This window comes from Poecilia reticulata, linkage group LG17, assembly GCF_000633615.1.
Source record: "Poecilia reticulata strain Guanapo linkage group LG17, Guppy_female_1.0+MT, whole genome shotgun sequence".
Lineage (NCBI taxonomy): Eukaryota > Metazoa > Chordata > Actinopteri > Cyprinodontiformes > Poeciliidae > Poecilia > Poecilia reticulata.
The window spans coordinates 1,684,649-1,707,725 of NC_024347.1; the positions used below are offsets into that span (position 1 = coordinate 1,684,649).

At 39.6% G+C, this 23,077-nt stretch overlaps 1 protein-coding gene across 1 annotated transcript in view; it reads left to right on the top strand.

Moving 5' to 3' along the window:
- The window catches only part of rem2 (RAS (RAD and GEM)-like GTP binding 2), a 53,498-nt gene that overhangs the window by 4,383 nt on the left and 26,038 nt on the right, over positions 1 to 23,077 (top strand). The window contains exons 2-3 of the mRNA XM_008433001.2: positions 889 to 1,225; positions 6,993 to 7,066. Coding sequence (XP_008431223.1) covers positions 889 to 1,225; positions 6,993 to 7,066 — 411 coding nt within the window. The remainder of the gene's footprint in view (positions 1 to 888; positions 1,226 to 6,992; positions 7,067 to 23,077) is intronic.

The window sequence follows — 23,077 nt, forward strand, 5'->3', positions numbered from 1 at the left end:
TTTCTAATAAAACAGGTGTGTTGTATTTTACCAAACTGTTTTTTTTGTGTGTGTTTTTTTTAATACATTATCTTAATATTTTTCTCATTTTCTGTATCATTGCCCTTTGTTTAATTGCTGCTGGGGTTTGTTGAATTTGCACAGACTCTGAGCCACAGATGCCCAGTGGTGCTGCTGGAGCCGGATTAATTGCTGTATTAATATTGATGAGGGTCATCTATGGTGGACGTGCTGCAGTTGCATACGCATGTGTGCAGAACCTTAGATTCATCATGTGGACTCTCCAGCACACCACTGTTCAGTTATGCTCCACAGTGTAGAAATTGCATTTTCACTTGATTTCGTGCTGCAGTCGCCATGAACAGTGTATAGTCGGCGCCTCCGGATCACGATTATACCTTTTGTTACACCGAGCAGCAGCCTCTCTGTCTCCGTCTCTCCCTTGTGATACTTCTCTTTTCTCAGGTCTCCACCTTATTCACTGTCTTTATCAGCCTACTGTCTCTTACAATCCCTCAGCGCCTCTACACGTCCAGCTCATCTCACTGCCCAGCGAGCCAGCCTTTACTACCTCTCCTTTCTGTTTTGTCCTTTGACTCTGTTCTCGTCTATCAGCATCTTCTTCCTCACCCTGGAACCTCACCTTCAGTGTTATCACCTCCCTCTTCTTTGCGCACACACAGGCACCATGGGAAGGCATCCCTTCAGCAAATTTTCCGCCGACAACATTTACTAGAACAGACAGTGCTTAGCGGTCTGACAGGCAGATGTGCTTCAGAAGCATTTTAAAGCTCGTTGTCCATCCAAAGAAACCATATGCCGTCAACTTGCTCCCATCCTTCCTTGTACTTGTTCTTACATCTTCTATCTTTCTCTATTTAATTGTAGTACAGTATGTTTCTCACCACGGCGCCACCTCTCCGGCGAGGGAGCACGCCCCTGCCCGTCAAGCACCAGCTGCGGCGAGAGGAGGCCGTATCCGACGACTGTGATTGGATACCGGGCCTGGAGGAGCCCACCATGTTGCCTATCAGTGACACAGCGGTGCCTCGAGACGACTCCTTCAGCCAGCTGGCGGCGTCCCAGCCGACGTACCAGAGCCACGGAGGGGCGCTGAGGATAGTGCTGCTGGGACAGAACGGCGTGGGCAAGTCGTCGCTTGCCTTATCCCTGGCCGGACAGTCGGACAGATCGCTCTCTATAGACTCTGAGACGCAAGCTTGTGGTAATGCATTGAACATTGAGTGGGAGATCTTTATCAAAAATGCAGCACCTTTTGCATTTGTGGGCAAAGAAAATGTCAGATACATAATACATTTATATTTTTGCATTATAATCCAACCTTTTATTTATAATACTGTTTTGACAAGAACATTGGTACCACAATTATTAGCATATCTGCTGTCAGTACTTTGTACAATCTCCTTTAGATCATAGGACATCACCTAATTTTCTTCCATAAAGGTTCACAAGGGTATAGCACACAAATACAGGTACCTTTGACCTTTCCTCTTTGCACCATATCTCCAGCTCATCCAGAGTCCTGAATCATGATGTGCTCTTTTCTTCAGCATAACCTAAAGGGTTTCTATAGGATGATTCCGATGCCATGTCGACTAACTACCCGTCCAAGACATAGACTAGACTGCTGATTTAGTCTATGAGGGGGTACCCAAAAGTTTCCAGAATGACGCTGCTGCACGCGCAGTTTTCGTAGYACACGATTCTGCCGCTAGTTATTTGTTCAACCACGCCTTCTCAATCAGTGTGCCAAGCGGCGTTGATGTGGAAGGTTTCGTCTACCCGCAGTGAATTTTCTTGTAAGAGCTGTTTTGTCCAGCCGTCGTTTTTCTTCATGGAGAAGTTCTATGAGCAGCGCGCGGCTGAAGCTTTGCTTCCTGCTCGGGGAGAAAAGCATCGGAAACCGTTCAAATGTTGAAGACCGCTTACAAGGATGACGCTATGTGTCAAGCTCAAGTTTTTTCGTGGTTCACCCGCTTTAAAAATGGTGAAATGTTAATTGATGATCAACCGCTTTTTTTCCGGAGCAGGAAGGAAAACTTCACAGCCACGCTGTGAAGCCGGAAAAAAGCGGCAGAATTGTGTACTACAAAAACTGCGTGTGCAGCAGCGTCATTCTGGAAACTTTTGGGTACCCCCTCGTATATACGTATAACTTTGCATAAATTTGGACCAGATTCTAAATGTCAGTTTTATAATCTCAGGCATGCTGGGTAAATGTTGAAATTAGACTTTATTACGACAAATTGTACTTTTTTTTAATTAAAAAGAAAAGTCAGTTGCTCCAGAAAAAGCCTTTTGCTGACATCACTCCCGAATAAGCAGTCGCCATTTAAACATCGTCTAACGATAGCAGGGGTAGAGTTGTGTACTGTAAGTGGTGGGCTGCTGGTTTGAAGCCCCTGCTCCATTGGTCTCACTCGTCATGTCCTTTGACAAGGCAAAGGTCACCTGCCCAGCCTGCCTCTGGCCACCAGCCTGCTGCTGGTGGCCAGAGGTGTCGATTGAACGGCAGCCTCACTTCAGTCAGTCTATCTCAGGGAAGCTGTGGCTAAACTGAAACTTACCATCATCAGTGTGTAAATGACTTGGTGCTTTAGAGTCTTCAGACTTGATAAAACAAAATACAAATATAGTCAATTTACCATTTAATGGTTGCAATGAAAAATTGGAGGATCCCAGGGTTCCTCTGTTTGTTTGCTTCAAGTCTCTAACAATTAGTTTTCAAGAGATTTCTTCCCATTTCTATCCACAGTGCATAGTGAGAAGATTATTCTTAACCGCTCTTTAGACAAATGATGAAATAGACATTTTTTTATGACTATTAAAGATTGCCCAGTTCTTTTTTTTTTTTTTTTGCTCATATGGTTTTACCAAAATACAACCTAAACATTGATACTGGCCACTTTGTTCATCAGTTCAATTACAAATATCTTTAGCCTACATTTAGAAACCACGGGGAGCGGCAGGGTGTGTTTTTACATCTTTTTTATGGATAATTTCCTCCGGTAGTAAAAGAAATGGGTCTTTGTGGCACACCTGATGTGAAGGACGTTGGAGATTAAAGCTTTGTTAGAAGACAAAAAATATTCTAGCAAGATCAACTTATTTCTTCTCTGAGCCACAAAGTCAGTTCAATACAAATCTGAAGCATTAAAATGAAACATCTAGGTTAATCAGCCACTTACTGCCTGAATGGGATTTAGATTAGGAGACTGCTTTCACATTTAGTATGATGCGCATACCAAATAATCAACTAGATCCAACAGAATCTAAAAGTCCAAGCAAATAAACAAGCATAAAAAAATAAGATCATATGAGTCAACATCTTAATACCCTATATTTTTTGTAGTCCTCCATTTTAGTTTTTATATTCCAGTTTTGAGCAGCTTCATATTTTCCTATCCAGCAGAGAGACATGTCAGTGGTCTGGATCTTGTCATCAGCTTATTTTGGACAATTGGCAGTCTTGCTTATGCTATTCTTCTTTAGACCGCCTGTCTAAAGCTGCCTGTTGTGCTTTTATTGAGCCTAAAGTGTCCTGTTTAAAAAGATTTGGAAGCAGAATCTTTTGGTAAGAGCAGCTGTGTCCACTCCAGAGCCAGATGTGCGGTAATGGGAGCAGAGAGCAGGCCTAGTGAAATACGTCTCTGCAGGCACAAACCCTGATTCTACACTACGCTACATCAGAGAGTGCACACTCATATAGTCCTATAGTACTTTACAATTTTTTTTTTTTTTTTTTTTTTTACAATTTCTGATGTTACAACCAACCACCAATGTGAAAAAATCTGTAATTTTTTCAAAACTTTCTGCAAATAACAAATCAATGCACTGAACAACAATTAAAGCTTCAAGACTCTTGGTGTATCTCTACCTTTGAACATTTAGAAACTGAATTTCTTTTGTCTTGTTTTTAAAAGACATAAAGCAGAACAGCAGCTATCAGGGCCACATTTTTATTAGACCATTCATAAATGAATATGCATGCAGCTCTTGCTTTTTGTTTTGTTTGAGATCATGGTGGTGGTGAAAGGACCACATCTTCAACCCTTTTTGCTGCACTCCAGTTGTACTTGGAACTGGGAACTTCCCAGTTTAAATAATCAACTGGAACACCTTGTGAGTCTGGGAAGCTGGGAGCAACTCCGACTATTGCCCAATTACAAATTGTAAGGCAGACTTTGCTTTTCAATATGGCCGCTTTCGGCAATAAAACACATTTATTTTACAAGGCACACAAGCAAGAGTGTGTTGAAAATCACTGTTACATGTAATACCTGCAACTCTAAACCAAACAAACTAAAAGTGGTGCTTGCTTATGGAAAGCAATGTGTAAAATGATGTTTGTAAAAGTGACTGTAAACAATGGTTATGGGCATCGCCATGTTGAAATTCCAACTTCTTAACTCGAACGCTGTTACCTTGGGTCTTACGTCGACCCAGCCATGAGCTCCCACTTCCCAGATAACTGCAACACAGTGTAACATGTCTTCTTTCAAAATTGTTTTGTATTTAGCCCCAGCCACCTTCCCCTCATGTTCTCAGGGTGATGTGCATTGTTAGTCTTTAGCCAGACAAACCATTTTGCATATAGACCACAAATATTCAGTTGTGGTTTCAAGCTGCAGCTTGAAGAAGAAGTAATTTTTTGTGTGAAAGAACACCTCGCTTCTTTCCTTTTAAGCATATGTCACATTAAAGCAGCTAAAGTCAGACGTTTCTTTGCGCTCCGGTGTGGCATCTGTCAGTCAGCAGATCTGCTGACACACAGCTCAGTGTAACACCAGGGCTAATCAGCCGCGGCCCTCGACTCTTCAGCCAGCTAGTCGATCAGTCATTGTCACCCCGAGGTGACAGCCAACATGCCCCTGGCCCACACTGAAAAGCATTCATTACATCAGCTCCTGTTGTGCTCTTGGATCACTGCGCCATATTCAGAAACAAGAAGACACTTTCTAGCAGTAGTTTTCTTTTTTTTACTACGCCTTCTCGTATTCCAAATTAACTTGAAATTTGAAGTTGACAAACCTTATTTAGCTTCAAAATCTTTTAAAACTTTTGTGTCAGTGCAAAGTTGAGAAAATGCCTTGTCAAATATGTAAGTGAGGTTGGGGTTTTTAGTAGAGATACGCTGTTGAAGATGTTCTGTCCAAGGCATTTATAGAGTAAAATTAACAAAATCAGTTCCACATATATGCTTAAAGAGCTAGTAGATTCAAAGTGGAGTACAGTAACACACTACATTTCAACAGTATTACACAGTCAGGTCATTATCAAAGTTTTTTTTTAATCTAAAGCTGCACAATTAATTGAATCACATTTAGCATTGCAATGCCAGTGTTTGCATTGTCAAAATGGCAAAGGACGACTCAGAGATAATATTTCCAAGGCTTTTTTTATATTTTAACTACGCATTCCACGCTCAACTTGCCAATAATATAATTGGCCATTTGGATGGACCTTTGCTGCCCTGGATCCAAATACCTGATGTTCATTTTTAGTCGCTGAGAAGCTACAGGTCACAGGGTGTGAGCGCATATTCAGCAATAGGACTGCACTTTAAGCATCACTTAAAATTTGCACAGCCTTGGAATTTGTTTCTAAAGATTCAGCCGAGCCAGATGTTATTCATTACCCTGGCTGGGTTTGAGGTAAACCAACATGTTTCTTCTGACTGGAAAATAACACTGATGTAACGACAATATAGACATTTGTTTGTTGAGTATATTTAACAAAACATATATATATTTTGTTAAATAATAAAAAAAAAAAAGAAATTACTTTTATCCTGATGGCCATTATATTTTGTCTTCTAATCTTTTGGAGGATGCCCGTGTCATTTCCAATCAGAAAAATAAAAAAACGTATTGGTTGCATGAAACTTTAAATCTAAACCTGCCAGGACTGTGAATAATTTTGAGGCTCAGCTGTAGATCTGACTCGACACAAACGGGTGCAGAATGTCAGACTTTTTAATCGCCCACAGGGACGAGTGTGAGGGCATCTGAGCAGAATGTGCAGAACCTGCTGGACCTTCCTTTTCAGCCCAAGTATTTTTTGTTTTTGCTGAAAGGTACTTAAAAGATCAAGAAAAACCTTTGTTCCTCACTGTGGGCCATAATGCAGTTTAGCTTAAGTAAAACTAAGCCATAACGGATATTAATCATACACAATCACTGGACAATGATTTGACACTTCTGTTAGAATGGGAACATGCCATACAGAATAAAGTAATTAAGAACACAGTGTTTGATCTGATTCTATAGACAGTACTTTCAGTCTGTAAAAAATGAATAAAATCCTCATCTCTTTGGCATAAGATGTTGTTTTTGTTTGATTTTAAGGTAATATAAGTTATACTCTGAGCATAGCTGAAAATCTTTAGATTTAAGTTTGTGTCCTTTGGTTTTCAATGCTCAGTAATGCAACAAAGTGTCTATCCATCCACTATCCATCTACAGTGAATTAAAGTCTTCTGTAAGGTTGTTGGTTTGATTCCAGCTTCTCCCCTGACTGGGTGAATGTGCTGATAGTAAAGCGCTTTGACTGGTCAGTGTGACTTGAAGAGCTCTATATAAATTCACTTCATTACCCACTTTGATTTCTGCTGCTCCCATTAATAAGACTTGCGTAGTTTCAGCAGTTTTAAAGATATCTGTGCAAGAATGTCATCTGGCCTCACTTATTTAAAAATCCTCCTTGACACTTGGATTCACTTTCAGGTCCAAGTGAAGGAACATTTGATAAAAATGGCATTAACCTGCTGGCACTCTAAGACTGCGCCTGGAAATCTGCAGACACTTCATTCTTTAGCGAATACTGCTCTGCTTTCTGCAGCACAATCTAGATATTGTCCCGCTTTGGTGGTTGAAAGGATGTTTTTGTCTCAACACATTATAGCCCAGTAGTTGTGTTGTTTCTGAAGTGGTGGGGAAGCTGATGGATGTGACACTGATGTCTGTCTGCAGGTGAGGGCTATGAGTGCACGGTGACGGTGGACGACGAGGACAGCAAAGTCATCATTTTTGACAACTGGAAACAGGTGAGTGACAGTCAATTCAGCTGGTTTATTTCTTGCTCGTCAGGTTGGTTTTGAACTTTTTCTCTGACAGTTTGAGGCGTGAATAGTACTGCGGGCATTGTCTGTGTGTTTAGACCAACTAAATGGGAAGCAGATTTTATCTTTGTCTTCTGGTCAATTCGCTTATGTCATAATTCACTTAATTTTTATAATAAATTCTAACTTTTCGATGACATTATATTAGTAAAGAATGGTAGAAATTACATGCATCTACTACAGCATTTTAAGCAACTTTTCACATGTCTACAAGGTATCTTTAATAGCTAATTCAGTTCTGGGAGGCTTTTGCATAGATATCGATGTAGGCTTCAGAATTTAACAGCTGCACCTTTGAGATTACCTTATTTTTAACTGCATTCACTTCATACGTAATAATTGTGGCAATGATTCTAAGCTCTTAAGCTGAAATTTAGTTGACATGAACAGCTTACAGCTGCGATTATGTTGATTATGTTGCAGGGCAGAAACGCTTTGTCTCACACTTTCCATGTTTGGACAATTGTTCCCTCTGGTTTTGGACTCTGTGCAACTGCAACTATTTGCTCATACTGTTTTACTTTCAGACAGTTGCAACGATGCATAAACATGCCAATATGTTTTCACAACTGGGAGTAGCTGATTAGCATCTCAAACCTCAAATAAAACTTAAACTACGATGCCCAATCTGATTCCAATGTCTTCCTAACGATACGACTATTCACCCTAAATGTTATGTTTGACGAATCACCTACCTCATTCAGTGGTTAGATTAAATGTTTCTGATTTGACTTATGACGTTCCTTTTCGAAACGTGACATCCGTTAGCGTAGAGCCGAAAAAGTCTGACTCTCAGGATAACCCCAGGTTGATATTTCTATTCCAAGGTAAAGTTAGAAGAGAAAGTTTCGAGGCTAACTCCAGTTGGCTGACTGACAGAAAACATCAATGCGAACACCGAGGCATGGAGAACGGCACAGATGAGTCAAGCCTCATGTTAAAGTATCCGCGGTTCCTCCAATGTCAGCCTTCCTTTGCCTCCGCTCATGAAACAGAGAAGGCTATTTGCTCCATTTCTCTGATGGCCATTCGTGTGTCTCCGAGTGGAAGAGTTACAGGAGCGGCTGCACTCGCACTTTTCAAACTCTTTAAAGTTTTCTCATTTGGAAAACTCTTTTTAAAATCCAATTCTAAAGCTAAAAGCATGTTTTTTTTTTTTTGTCATTGCTCTGCTTCATCATTATACTGCAAATCTGGAGCGGTGGAAAATTGAGCCACAACAGGCGGTGGAGGGGGGGAGGGGGGCAGCAAGCGCTTGTCAAAACCGCACCTTATGACATTATACCGGATCAAACAGCATGCTGTTATTTATGGATATTAATGAGATAATCGGGCAGTAGAGCACTCTAATTACTCTGCAGGGCAGATCATCCTATTCCTGATGTCCACTGGCCCAGCAGGGGCCCTTCTCCTTCTTCAGGTTGAATTATTCACATGGAGCTGCATTTAACTCTGAAGAACCCCAGAGAAAAACCTGCTCATTTCTCACGAGTAATCTAGCTGTCCTTCCGTCCTGCAGCTGTTGTCGCTCTTAATTGCCCCAGATGGCTTCATGTTTGTTCTCACAGCGTTTTTGTGGAGAAAAGAAAAAAACCCTCACTTTTAGTTAATTGCATCTGTTACTCATTGCATGTAAAAAAAAAAAAAAAAAAAGTCATGTGTTGATTCTGTAACATTATGAAAATATGTTCTTTACCTCACTTTTTTTTCCAAAAAAAAAAAAAAAAAAAGTGAGGCAGGGCATTAAGGGATGAAGCAGCAGCAGCAACGGTGGACGTAAGTTTGGAAAGACTCCAGGGATTACTGGACGGCTTCCCGTTCCTGATGTTTTTGTTGTTTGTGTTTTTTTAGAGATTGTGTTGAAAGATTTAAAGTCATGTGCACATAAAACCCAACAATTAAAAAAAAAAAAAAAATCCAGTAAATCAGGTATGAAGTCAGTGCCAGAACCCAGCTCGCGGTGGCACTGGATACTCTGCCAGCACTCGCAGTCCCCGAGAGGCAGGGCTTCCGGCCTCGGAGCGAGCTGCGAGTGCTCTCCGCAGGGCAGCCCGACCTACACCCCGGTTACCATGGCAACATGCACAGACACGAGCATGCACAAGGGCAGGATTAATCACTCACTCACGCATGGCATCATGCTAGAATGGTCAGCATGCGGCACTGCTGGCAGTGGAGGGCGGGGGTCGCTCTCTCACGGCAACAAAATCAGCATCTCACCCCGCGACACAAACTGGGGGAAAACGTTGAAAAAGCTGTTGTGCTCAGCAGTTGCTCTTTGAAGTGCTTCTTTTGCGTTTCAACGGAGCTGATTGACGGCGAGGTCGAGCAGCAGGAGGAGGAATTTTCACTGGACACAACAAATCCCAAGTGGAGCCAACTGGGAAGAACAGATTTTCATACAGAGCTGTGAAAAAAGTATTTGTCCCCACACAGATTTGTTTACTATTTGTTTTTTCTTTCTTTTGGTCACATTTACTTGTTTCAGATAACCAAGCAATTTTTAAACAGAAGAAAAAGAACCTGAGTCCGTACACGGTGGATTTTTAAATCGTTAATTCAGTTTTTAAAGGAAAGGAGTGACCCAAACCAACGTGTAAGGTTTCATTTATATCTCTGCCCTATTCTTCTTTTTAGAACTGCTTTGATTCAGTCTCATTGGAGGCCTGTACAAGGTCATTCCACTGCAAGTCCAGACTTTTACTAGGCCACTTCAAAATCACCATTTTTCTTTGAGACATTCAGATGGGGGACTTGGAGGTGTGTTCTGGATCATTGCACTGCTGGATGAGGTTTCCTGCTCCATAAAACATGCCATGGTACTAAAGCAGCCACACTACCACCACCGAGTCTTCCTGTCAATATGATGCTCTGTTCCTGAAATACCATTTAGTTTCAGCTTTACACACACGAGTTATAACATTATGCAGTGTTTTACAGATTGTTCTGGGTCCGGTTTAGGGTAGACCTGATCTGATACCAATATCAAAAGCGATCGATATCAGCCAGAAAATGAATATCGGATTATATCAGCCGTCATCTAAATCAGATGTATTGATTAACAACAAAAGGATCAGTTGTTCATTTTCTGCTTGAGTAGCATCACTTGATGAAGCCTTTTATAACATTCCACAAAACAAAATAAGTAATAAAATCATATGTGATTCAATATCTTACCAGCCAGTACTCAAAGCTACATTATCTGTATGGTATCAGAAGTGAAAAAGTTGTATTGGGACGCCCTGTATCGTAACTTGAATGTAATTTTTAGTGGCTAGCCGTCCCCTCCGCCTATGTATTTGGTTGGCATCTCACTGAGAAAAGCCTCAAATATTTGTGATAAAAGTTTCTGAATTCCTTCAGATAAGACTCAGATGTGTTGCTTTGTGAGATTTCCTAGCCAACACTGTTTTTTCCAATCGCAATAATTTTGCTATTTAAATCTACAAACAGGCATGTGAAACTGAACTCAGCTTTCCAAGAAATTATAATTTACAATTCCAGCTAATTTACAATTTAATTCTGACTAAGTTATTTTACATGTTACTAACTTGGATAGCCTTTTTATTTTTTTTATTCTTAATAAATGAATTTATCATCTAAAAACTGATTTTGTACTTACTAAAGCAGTTTTTCTGATATTGAAATTTATTGGAGCATCTGTGTATGTGCTCACCTCCAGCACACATGCACAGAAGGCAGAGAGTCTGTTCAAGCAGACGCTGGGGCGTTGTGAGTGTTGTGGGTGTCATGAAACGTAGGATGGTTTAAATAAGTCATCCATGCGCCAGAAATAGAAACGCTGACATACTTGGCCTTGACCTAGCTGGTCTGTGATGTCCTCTGCTTTAGATCGACAAGAATGTTTTACACAGCTCGCTGAGACCCTGGAGAGCATTGTCATCATTCTCTTTAATACGTTTGTGTTGTCCAAGTACTCCAGCATGGCTGAATTCGAATCAAACTTGGATCACTTTTAGCCTTTTCATTACTATTTGATAACTTGAAATTAAAATATTTATCATAGACAGCAGATTGGTGCTGCCGTAGGCCTGGGAAAATATACGATGCACATGCATGCAGTTATGAAAGTGAGCTGCTGACCTTTTTAAAAACTTGGATGCCCTTTACATTTTGGGAGGTTAGAGAAGAAAAAATTAAGGATGTAATTTAGAGGGCAGTAATTGCTGTGTAGCTACATTTTGTTGTTCATTTAGAGGAGGGAAGCAAGAATCACTCTGCCAGTTCTTGGAACTGAGACAGGTTGGTGTTGAATCAAGCCCAAGGAAGGAAATTTCTTGACATTTAATCTTCTTCCTGTTCTTCCATGTTTTTTCATCCTACTAGAGCTGTATGTATTGCTTGCTAAGTAGTTTAGTTTGTTCTCTTTTTGCTGTGTACCAAACTCAAAGTGGTAGAAAATCAAGTTCAAAGTTGCAGCGTTTGCACCATTCAACAGAATTATTGATTCAATATTTAGTTGTAATAAATAATGTTGAAGTTTTTATTCACATTTTTTCTCCATTAGGAGCATTTTGCTTGATTCATTTGGAAGTTTAAAGTCTCCTTTCTAATGCTGTGAATATTCTGTTTTGTCTGTTTTGCGATTTTTTTTAAAGCAGCTAAAAGCAGTGTCTTTGCATGTTAAATTATAATTTTAAGACCATTTTTGAAATGTTTATGTATTAAATTAGGCCTACTCTACTGCAGTACAATTTTATAGGCAGAGTAAATTTCATAAGCAAATTGGTTTATCACTTGTTGGTGGTAAGAGACGTGACTTGGACTTTAAAAGACTGTGCTTGAAATCGAGTCACCGCTTGAAACGATCCTGTCCTCCATCAATAGCCACCGTTTCAAAAACAAGATTCTGAACCAGAACCGGTTGAAGCGTGTCCACAAAGTGGTTCAGTGCTCATTCCTGGCTTTATTTGTAATTCTTATACAATCGTGGAAAAAGACGTGCGCAATGCTCTCTGTCCCATCTGCTTAGCTTCTCCTTGGTTCTTAGTTTATAAGCTCTGAAGTACGAGAGATTAACGGAACCGCTGGGTAAAAGCGCATGTCATTGTTGATCAATGAGGAATCTATCTGAAAAACACCGGCTTAGCCTAAGGGCACAACAACCACTGTGTACACTAGTGTACCGTGAGTGATCGTCAAGTGTGCCGTGGAAATTATCCAATTTCACCTACCGTATTTTCCGAACTATAAGCTGCTACTTTTTTCCTACACTTTGAACATGCGGCTTTTCTGTTAATTTTTCTTGAACCACCAGAGGGCTCTTTAGCAGGAAGTGAATCATTGGAAGTCAAAATTGGAAATCAAAGAAGAACGCGCTAATTTTAATTTAGAACGAGCACATGCTAGCAGCAGGCACGATGGAGAAATATTTTCAAACTCATATGATGCAGCTTCTAAGTTGAGGAGTATCGATCTGGCAGTACAGGAGGGAAATAAAGCCGCTGCACGTAAACTCGGCGTGAACAAAACCGAATTTGGAGACGGAGAACTGCGTCCTTAATATATCCAGCAGTTATTAGGACGCAGCCCTCTGCTGGGTCCTTATGGGAAACCGAGAGCGGCAGAGATACCAGCGGCCTGTAGCCTGGTGCGGCTGATATATGCAAGTTTCCAGGGGGGGGCTCCAAAAAATTTGAAGGTACGGTTTATAGTATGGTGCACTCATAGTCCGGAAAATACGGTAATTGGTCTTAAAACATTTTTTGAAAACGAATTATCTGCAAATAATGCCATCTTTGAGTGTCTTTGCTGTAGTAGTGACTAGCGGCGTAATCATGTACTTTTATTATCACTAGATAGCAGTAGGTACAGAGCATTTTGCATTAAAACAAGAGAATTAGAACATTCATGCATCACATACAACAGTGTTGTGGCACTGTTCAGGTGTATTTTTGAAGTGGACATGTTATGTGCAATTTGAAATAAGAAATGTAAAATATGATAAAAAATAAATTTTTGTGTTTATTTGATTCCTATTCAAGACACTTTGATAAGAATGRCTATATATGTAATATAGGCGGCTACAGAGTATCTTTGTTTAAGTTTTTGGTTGGTGGGGTGCCTTGTGATTTCTTCAATTAAAACAATGTACCTTGGCTCAAAAAATGTTGAAAAACACTGGGCTAAGCAGTGAGCAACTGTGTCTCATAAATCCAATAGGAATGCCTTCAGATAAAAACAAAAACCCATAGGTGTCATCTCTTTTCTTTAGAGTTTCGTGTAAATTATGCTGCTTCACCTCGCTTGCTTTCATAGTTCAGTGGGTATTTGGCAAAGTATTATAACTTGGATATCATGTTAAATCAGCTGCACTGAATGAAGTTCTTTCAACAACACTTTCACTAGCACTTCAAGAAATATCTGAATAGCTAAGGTTTCATTAAACTGTGTAATTTTTTATCTTAACATACTTCCAAACCTTTACATACTACTTTACTTTTCTTTTCTTAATTTACATAGCTTTATATATGTAATATAAAGCTTTAGTTTATTTCCAAAAAATAAACTATAGCATGTTGCTATCCTTATAGCATTTTAGCTAACATTTAAAAACAATAGATTCATTTGTCTGGGCTTTCTTGAACCAATAACAACATATGGTTAAAACAATCACAGTGATGAACTAGAGATAACACATCTATATTTAAACTGTCAAATAAAATTAAGTTACAGCTGTATTATTTAACCTTGTTTGCTGAATAACAGTCATGTGGAAAAACGTGGATACGCTACAACATTCTGTAGTTTTAACTGAACAAAAGACCTTTTGTCAGTTTTGGAAAATGTAATAAAAAATGCTTTCTTTAGTTCTCCTTGAAATGATGGAGATCATACACAAATTCATTACACCTGGTACAAATGATTGAATTGTCATTGCTCGATATTTAGAAGAAGGACTACCCTGTTTAATTTTGTAATCAACCATTCCATTCCACTGTGCAGAAAAATTTATATTTAATAACGACTGCCATTGTTCCTCTGTCTTACAATCAAAGTTCACCCCAAGAGCAAACCACAATTTAATAATAGAAAGTGTGTGACCTCCTGCACATTTGTCAATTTAATTTGCTTAGTAAATAAAATATGTAGCATTTGTGTTGTTCACCAGAAATTAGTCAGATATATAATGAGATAATTACAATTTAAGGAAGTGTCCTAATTTTTCCACAACTGTGAGATGAATATTCAAAAAGGTGAATTTCAGGACAAGTTTTTGAAGTTACTGACAAACAATTGTGCAGATAGAAGGAAAATGCTCAAGAGACAGGACACCGTATGGCTGACAGCTCTAAAGCTCATTGTGGATGTTTTGGCAGATGGATTGGAGAGCTGGAAAACAGAGAAAGATGGGAGAGTTTGGCATGTAGCGTAAGGTTAGAACAACTCAGAGAGGTACAAAGGAGTTGGATTATGGAGCTTGTAACGTGAGGAGGAGATATTTAACAGGGACGAGGAGGAGTTATTTAAGGATCTCAGTGAAACAGGTTCTGGTGATAACGTGAGCGGCTGAGTTCAACCAGCAGAGGTTTGTGGGATAAACCACAGGAAGAGAGCAACAGCTGTGATGATCAATGCAACCACGACAAGAATCTAATGTGAGAAATTGACAAAGGGTGGCGTGAAAATGAAAGTATGAGGAGGAAGAACGAGTACCGATATATTTTTCAAAATACTGGGTCAAAGATTACACCTACATTCTCAACATGAAGTGATGGATGAATAGTTACTGCCCGTCCTGAATGAGAAATGCAGCATTTTAGAAAGAGTCGACCAAGAGCAGAAATGTTCTTTTTCATCTGTGTTTGACAAAATTTTAATCAACTTGGATCTTCATTTAATCTAAATAACCTGACGAAACAGGCAGGAACAAAAGAGTTGGCCATGGCAAACAGGCACAGCTGTGTGTCATCTGCATAGCAGTTAAACTGAAGATTAATAATTAAAAGACTGAGCACGTGGACTGAGCTCTGTGGAACACCGCTGGTTAACAGTGAGGGTTTCTGACTGTGCTGTTCAAACTGAACGCAGCTGTAAATAAATAATGTGAACCAATAATCAGAATGATTACGGTACTCGTGTGATCAACAAGACATTTGTTACCTTAATTTAAGTGTTTTTGTGGTGTGGAGGGGATGAAGACCAATGAAATAGCTTCTCATATTTATTACTATAGATGACTATGAATCAGATTCGCTGCCATCTTTTTCCAATATTAATCTAGATAACACAAAATTGGGAGAGTCAAAAGTGATTTTAGTCAGTTGGATGAACATTAGCATCTGTTGCAGAAAATTGCAGAAAAAACACCACTGCATACGTTTAATAATAAAGACCATAATTATTGAATCAGCTTTCAGTTCGCATATGCTTGGTTTCCAGCAGCTTGATGTTTTATTCATTCCGTCTGACATAAGGAGGGAAACAAAGCAGCGGTACTTGTGTGCTCATCATGTTTACATTTATTGATTTTATGGAGAGATATTGTAACAACAAAGTAGACTGAAATTAAATGGCTAAATGCACTTAATTATTATAGCACTCACTGAAATTTGCACCATAGCCCGCCTCTACACATACACACTGCTATAGCTTTCCTTAGTCTATATTCTGTTCTGTTGAAGTACTTTTGTTGGTAATAAACAACAGAATAAGGTATAATAGCTTCCATCTTCTTTTGTTGGTATGTGAAGGGTACCTGTTTTTCCTGAATCCTCAACCTGCGTAAAAAAAAAGAAAAGAAATTGGTAAGATAAATGCACTAACTCTAAGATTATTTGCCAAAAATGTTGCAGTATATTTAATTTAATGTTCCCATAATGCTTTTACTACTTATACCACATTGTTGCCAAGACACAAATCCTCTTTCATTCTCCACCTAAATATGAAGGTCAGAGGTCGGGCGTGAACAGCATGACTAGTGCGCAGGGATTCGGGGATTTGCTAATGGACAGGCTGGAGGCTCCGCATGCCAACATACTGTATGAAGGCTCAAATCTGGGTCATACAGAAACACTCACTATTACGCCGTGCCTTAGTGTATGTGCCATGCGACTGTGTGAGGAGGTGGTTTGACACGGTGTGCAACAGCATGTATTGTCGTACAGTACATTGCTTTGAGGTGGGTTCAATTCAGCAATCGTTGGCCTCTGGTGGTTGGCGTATGTGTGTTAATTCACGAGCAGATGTGTGTTTTGCCTTTGCAGCGTATGCAGCTATGACCTTAGTAATGCATTTCCTGTGGGGCACTTCGCCTCTTTGCAGCAAAACATGGAAAAAAGAGGAAAAGTACCAGCTCAGCGCTCCGTCTTCACCAAGCTTCATCATGCTGTCGTCAGGTTTTTGCCTTTGCCACATAAAGACATTCTCTTCTTTTATATTTCTTCTCTCTCTCTCTCTGCTTGCTTCCTTTTCCTGTCCTTTTTCAATCTCTCCATTCATCACCCCTGTGTCTTTATCGATCTCCCCGGTCTTTCATTCTGCTCAGACAGTCAGTCGGACTTGCAGATAGATTGCAAATCAAAGCGCCAGACGTGTGCAAAGTGTACATGTTTGCTTTTGATAAAGCCAAATGGTAGCAGGAGCGCCTATGTATTTATCGGTGCATGCGAGCTCGTGTTTGTGAAGGCAGGTGGAGATACGCCTGACCTTTTGTGTTCCATGTAAAGGCCCTGAGCTGCTTTACCCTCATATCTTATTTTGCAAAGCAAACAGCTTAAAAGTCAATAGATTGCAATCAGTTTGGCTCTGTTTCCCAGGCAGAGAGGAGTATGTTGTATAATGACGGATGCATGCTACCCATGCGCGCTCAAGCACTTTTCCAAAAAGGGTCAGATTCTGCTCTGGTGTTTGCTTTTTGTGTTGTTTTTTTCCCCCCACAATCAGACAGAATAATAGTTTGAGCGCTGTTACAGCCACAGCTTATTATGCAAATTATGTCTCATAGGTGATTCATTGTCCTTAATGTTAATGGTTTCAAATGCTGTGTTGGACTCCAACAGCTAAGTGTTTTTTCTGGATACACACTAATGTATGTGAGCAATGCAGTTATATGAAAGCATTATGGAGCCCAGGAATGACTGGCTTCTATGTCCAATAATCTGCAAATGAGGACAAGAAGTCAATCACTCTGCAAAAATGCAGCAAAGAAAACTCTTTATACTGACTACAGCTTTGTTTGAAGAGAGAGCAAAGCAATAAAGAAGAGAACCCTTGGTTGTTTTTTTATGTGAAGTGTAGTGTTGGACTGAAATATCATGGAGATTTAAATGGCTCATTGAGGTTTGTGTTGATTCTTTGAGTGCGTCTAATAAAAACGCCTGGGTTGTGTTTACTCGAAGTTATTGAGTCTGTAATGCCAATCCCAAACCCAATGCACACAGTCAAGTGCATTAAATATTATGGTTGTAACGTGACTACATTTGAAAAAGTTTCAGAGCATACATCAGCCTTTCATTTCTTTATCACAGCATTTGCGTTTGGCAGTAAACTGCATTCTACCTACGTCTTATTTTTTCCTTGCATGTCAAATTTGTGCAGTTTTGTCTGATTTTGACACCCAAAGCTGCAGGATGGGCCAGAGGTTTCCAGACTTTTCTTTTTGCATCAGACATGATGCATTTAAGCTGAATTTGCTTGGGGTAGCCCACGCTCTGCAAATCCCCAGTCATTTGATATCATAAGAAAAAGTGGAAGATTTTGCTCATGACCTTTTAAAAAGTCCTCCTTTTGAAAATATTATTTGTTTCCCTGATTCCAGAAACAGTTTTGATGTGTGTGTTTTTTTCTAAGCTTTTATGAAAGGACTTGAAATCACCCATATAATTTTGCTGCAGATTTATGTTTTGATTATCTGAAAATCAACAGTAGAAACAAGTAGGCCTGTGGCGGTAAATTTCATTCTGCTTTTTTTTTCATTTTCAAAACCAGACCACACATTAGCTGACAGAAATCCTAGGTATAACGGTTCGATCGGGTTCGTCGTGCCGTGTGGTGTCCAGCCACATGGGCACAAAATAATGGCTACAAATTCCAGTTAACTAATTTTAAAATCAGGCATTAATCAATGCTTTACTAGAACCTTGATGCATGTGGCTAGTGTTATGTAAAGTCCTGACTGAATGAAAATATTATAACATTTTATGTCACGTTAAAGAAGAACAGCTGAAAACTTACCGGGTTTATCAACTGCGGAAGCAATTTGGCTCCAACTCCTCCCCTTGTCATTTCTATATTCTTTGCACGAAACGTTCAAAACATGAATGTTTCCGCATATAATCTCCGAGGTCCACTGGATTTTGGGTTGCGCAGTGTCAGCTGTTGGGATTCCCCTCTGTAATTTCCCCTCAGAAAGCGCGGAGGAGAATCCGCGCTTTCTGATTGGCTACTTGTCATATTCAGCGTTAACGATCCCAGTCCGGGAAAACCCCTGATTTAGATCGGAGCGGCCACGATGACCTACCGTAACCCACCACACACTACAGGATGATCGGTTATGAAACCACAAGCGACAATCTTGGATCGGCCAACGATCTAAGATTGTCGTAAGAGAAAAATGGGGGCAATAAATCATGTAGTTGGGTGTGCCCATCTTCTCTATTTAAATCTAGTGATTACTGAGGGGCAATATAGTATGCAGACTTCATAATCTGCACTCTTTTGGTTGAATGCAGTATTTATTTCCACTTTGGTTTTATGTTGTTTAGTTTTTATCAAAGTACATTTTTTGTTAATGGAGACTGAATGCATTTTATTTTGGTTTTTAATTGTTTTGTTAGTTTATAAGTTCCACTGTTATGTGTTCTTTTGAAAATAAAGTGTACCTATGGCAGAAAATCACATGCATTAATAGTCATTTCCATTAAATCAATGGCAAAACCTCTTGAAACAATATTGTCGTTTATCGCAATAATTTTTTAGACAATTGCCCAGCAAAATTTATCGTGACAGGCCTAGAGACAAGATAGATAAGTGATGAGCAGAAAGATGAAGCATATGGTGGAGCTAATTTGGGATGCAGCCCCAAGCAGCAATCATCTGCCAAATTTAAAGCCACCCTCATTTTAATACAAAGTCATGATGATGAGTTCCTACAGATGCACATTGGAATTTGGAGTCCACTTGATAAAGTTTGCAATATTTTATTTTAATTATGCCTAATTAAGATATTCAGAATCCTAAAGTTTTCTTCATTACAATGCAACAGTCTCAGCATCGCAGGGGAGTGCTTGGACTGCAATGAATCGGTCGGCTATTTCATTTCCAAGTATCATACTGTATGCTCTTGCCAGTAATATATTTGGCGAAACAGATGGACCCTTGCTGCCCTGGATGCCCATGCCTGATTTAGATAAAACTTGTGGGAATTCTGTTGTACTGTCACAGCGACTGATTCCTAATATGGTGCAACCGTTGTTAGGATGGGAAGTTTAGCAGCACATTGATGATAAAACATCTGCTGGAAATAACTTTTACGATCTGTCCAAAACCTCAGCAGTTTAAAGACTTTACTGTTTCTAGCTTCAAGTTAGTAATAAAAAATATGCATGCAACTCAAATGGAAAGAAATTTCCCACAATATTTCAAAGTAATTTTAGGTCTTTTACTTATTTTTTCTAACTTGTTAAAAAAATACAAAAATGTACCAGAAATGAGAGAATACACTTTTTGTTTCAGAATCCTGAACCTGAGAGGTACCACTTATTTTATTGGCCAAAAATTGGTCGGTGTATAACGCAATACTGTCCAAGGCAACTTTTTTTTTTAAAGCATTCATTTATTAGTAAATCTAAAAAAAAACCACATTTTCAGCTGTCACTCACTACACAAACAGGGATTTTTATATCTCACTATGTGCTGTAACTCCAACAGGAAGGTATACATCCTGCTTCTCTTCTCATCTCTCTCACTAAGATGTGTCCTCTGTGATTTAAAGGAACTGTTTGGATTTTTTTCAAGTGAAGTTTTTTGACGTTATTGTGAGTAACGTCAAAGACCTGTTGTAGATGGACGTCGTGTCTCTGTGAGTTAGCCAGATGGACTCCCAGTTTTAGCTGAGCTTGACGATTTAAAACAAGAAATTCATATGCACTGGAATCAAGCTGTGTATTTGTGGATGTTAAGCGCATACATTTTCACAGGAGACAGCAACCAGCTATATATACTGCTCAAAAAAATAAAGGGAACACTTAAGTGTTCACTTAAGTGTTTAAGTGTTCCCTTTATTTTTTTGAGCAGTGTATGTATATATATATATATATATATATATATATATATATATATATATATAGTCCTGCAAAATTACATGAACTATTTTCAATGTTGTGGGTCAAATAAGGGTTTGATAATAAATTAAAAACTTTACTCCTCTCTTAGTTAACTTAAAGTGGGCCGACATATTGCAGCTGATTGGATGGATTGATACAGTTAGTGGTGAGGTGAGGGTTAAAGCCCTGACAAACTTCATCGGTTCTCATTGATGTAGACATGCGACCAAGATTGCATATATTTTGACAGCTCTGTGCGATTCTGATTGATCAGAAGTTTGTTCCTGTGTTTTTATGTGGAAATGCGTTCGGATAACATTGTTGATACTTCTCTTCACTAGGGTCCGGTTTTTGTATCTCCAGGAGACATGAATACTTGTGAATTCCTAACACTGTAAGGAATGATCTACATTTGTACGATTCTTCACTATACATCTCCTATCATAGTAATCCTGGAAAGTGGTTTATAAGTACTGGATGGAAATTGTAATGTCGTAGGAACGTGTGGCGTTAGCTTCTTGACCTCTTCATCGAAAGCAAAACAGAGAATTTAAGGTCTGTGCTTTTGTATGAACAGTGTTTGCAGAAGCAAACGGTCCACAATCACATGACTGCGCATTGTCTGTTTGGCTTCGGACGAAGCATGTGGGAGGATCAGGGGTTACCCTAACCCAACCTGAACAAATTGTTACTGCCAATTGGTTGCTGACAAATCCAATGGATTGAATGACAAGTGGCATTATGCCAATGGTTATCATTCTAGTAAAAATACAGCACCTAGAGAAAAAATTGAGAACACCCAATAAAAATATTAAGTTGCTAGGCCAGTGCATCCCACGCTTTGAGAACCACCATCATCTATGTGGTCGAGTCAGTCGAGTGTAAATTTTGGCAGATTCCAGTCATCATTTCAACAATCAGTGCATCCCTGAGACTGAAAACGTTAAAGGCTAAATAATACTAAGTTTCTCTGCTCTAGTGATTGAAAAACCCAGCTTAGCAAGAAAATTTACATAAGAACAATTTCTAACTTTTGTTTATAAGTATCGACAAACCAAGAACTAAGGAGCCAACCGCAAATCAAGCAAAACAACCAGAAACTTCAAGAACAGCAAAGTATTTCATATTTGTAATTTCAGCCAATCACTTCTGTATTTAGCAACTGGGGGACGGTAAAGCCTGTGTGCGTGGTGAACCAAGTCTAAAATAACACAGCCCTAATCAGCATGAAGTCTTTCCTTATTAAAATATTTCACTGTTATTCTCCTGATTGCTCAGTGATGACTGACTGTATTTACAGATGATTTAAATTATTCTGCGTGTGTGGGCCCCGGTGGCTTTGTGTTTGTGTGCGTCTGCGCGTCAGAGGGATATGTATTGACAGATGGCCCGCTCTCTGTGAGCTGAGCAGAGCTGCTTAATCGAGAGAAAAAAGAAGTGGAGAGGGAGCATTAGTTGGCTCTGTCCCGAGTTGCTTTGCCTGCGATAGATGAAGAGAAGTATTAACTCGGTTGCAGCGTTTCTCCTGAAGCACTCCGTCGTGATCCTAATTGACGTCTGTGTCTTTACTTGTTTGTTTACAATGATTTGTGTTTCCCCTCAGTCCCTCACTGTGCATTCTTAACTTCCATCCCTCTTCCTCCTCCACCTCATCATCTTTCCCCCCCATCTCGGAGGGTGACAGGTGGCCGGTAGCTCCCTCTCCTCCTGCCTTCTCGTCTCCCCGCCTATTTCCTGTGCTCCATCAAACAGACAGAGCGCGGAGGTCTCGCCGTTGGAGCCTTGTGAATATTTCAGCTGTCTGAAATCTGGAGGACAGAAATTTAAAGTACCTTCAGGGCAGTGGAGCGGGGACAAGGGCATCCACACGTTTACATACGGAGACACACGCGGTCAGCGAATTTGCAGAGATCTTTCTGTCTTAAAGGCGTTCAAAACACACTTGTGATGTAGAGTTCAGACAGACGGGGTTATTTGTGCTATTGTATTGATCCACTCAGAAGTGTTTATGGCTCCAGAGCCGTTCTTCCTCTTGAAATACAATTTGCGTTGATGAGCCAGTAGGTGAGGATTTCTGACAGGTTTATAGAAAATACAATAGGAAGCTGTAAATATGAGCTCACTGCAATCCTTATTCTTTAATAACGTCAATTTGCGCATCTGTAAACCTCAGATTGTTTTCTCATTTTCTGGCATTGCCTTTACGGGAGGACATAAGTACGTTGGGTATTAGATGTGATGTATCCAGGTGGCTTTTTTTGTACTGCTTTCCTACAGATAAAACTTCTAGATCTTGAACTGTTGCTCATTTTACTTTCGTAATGTTTCACAGTAAGCTTTTGGAAACTTTCATAGTTTCTGTTTTGAACCAACTGTGCATCTGTGACACTGGATTAGTTACAGGTAGGATGGCCTTGATTAATAAAACATCACAGTTCCATAGTATAAGTTATACATAAGACTGTATAACATGTATTATGTTACATGTCACCTATACCAACCACTTGATATCAGTTTCTCTGGAAACTGCAGCATAACAAAATGCATGAGTGGTCAAAATATTGTTTTCTTACCTTCCTGTCAGGACCGATCAATTATTTATACACAGGGGTGAAAGTAGTTTTAAATTCTTGGGGGTTCTTTGAAAAAA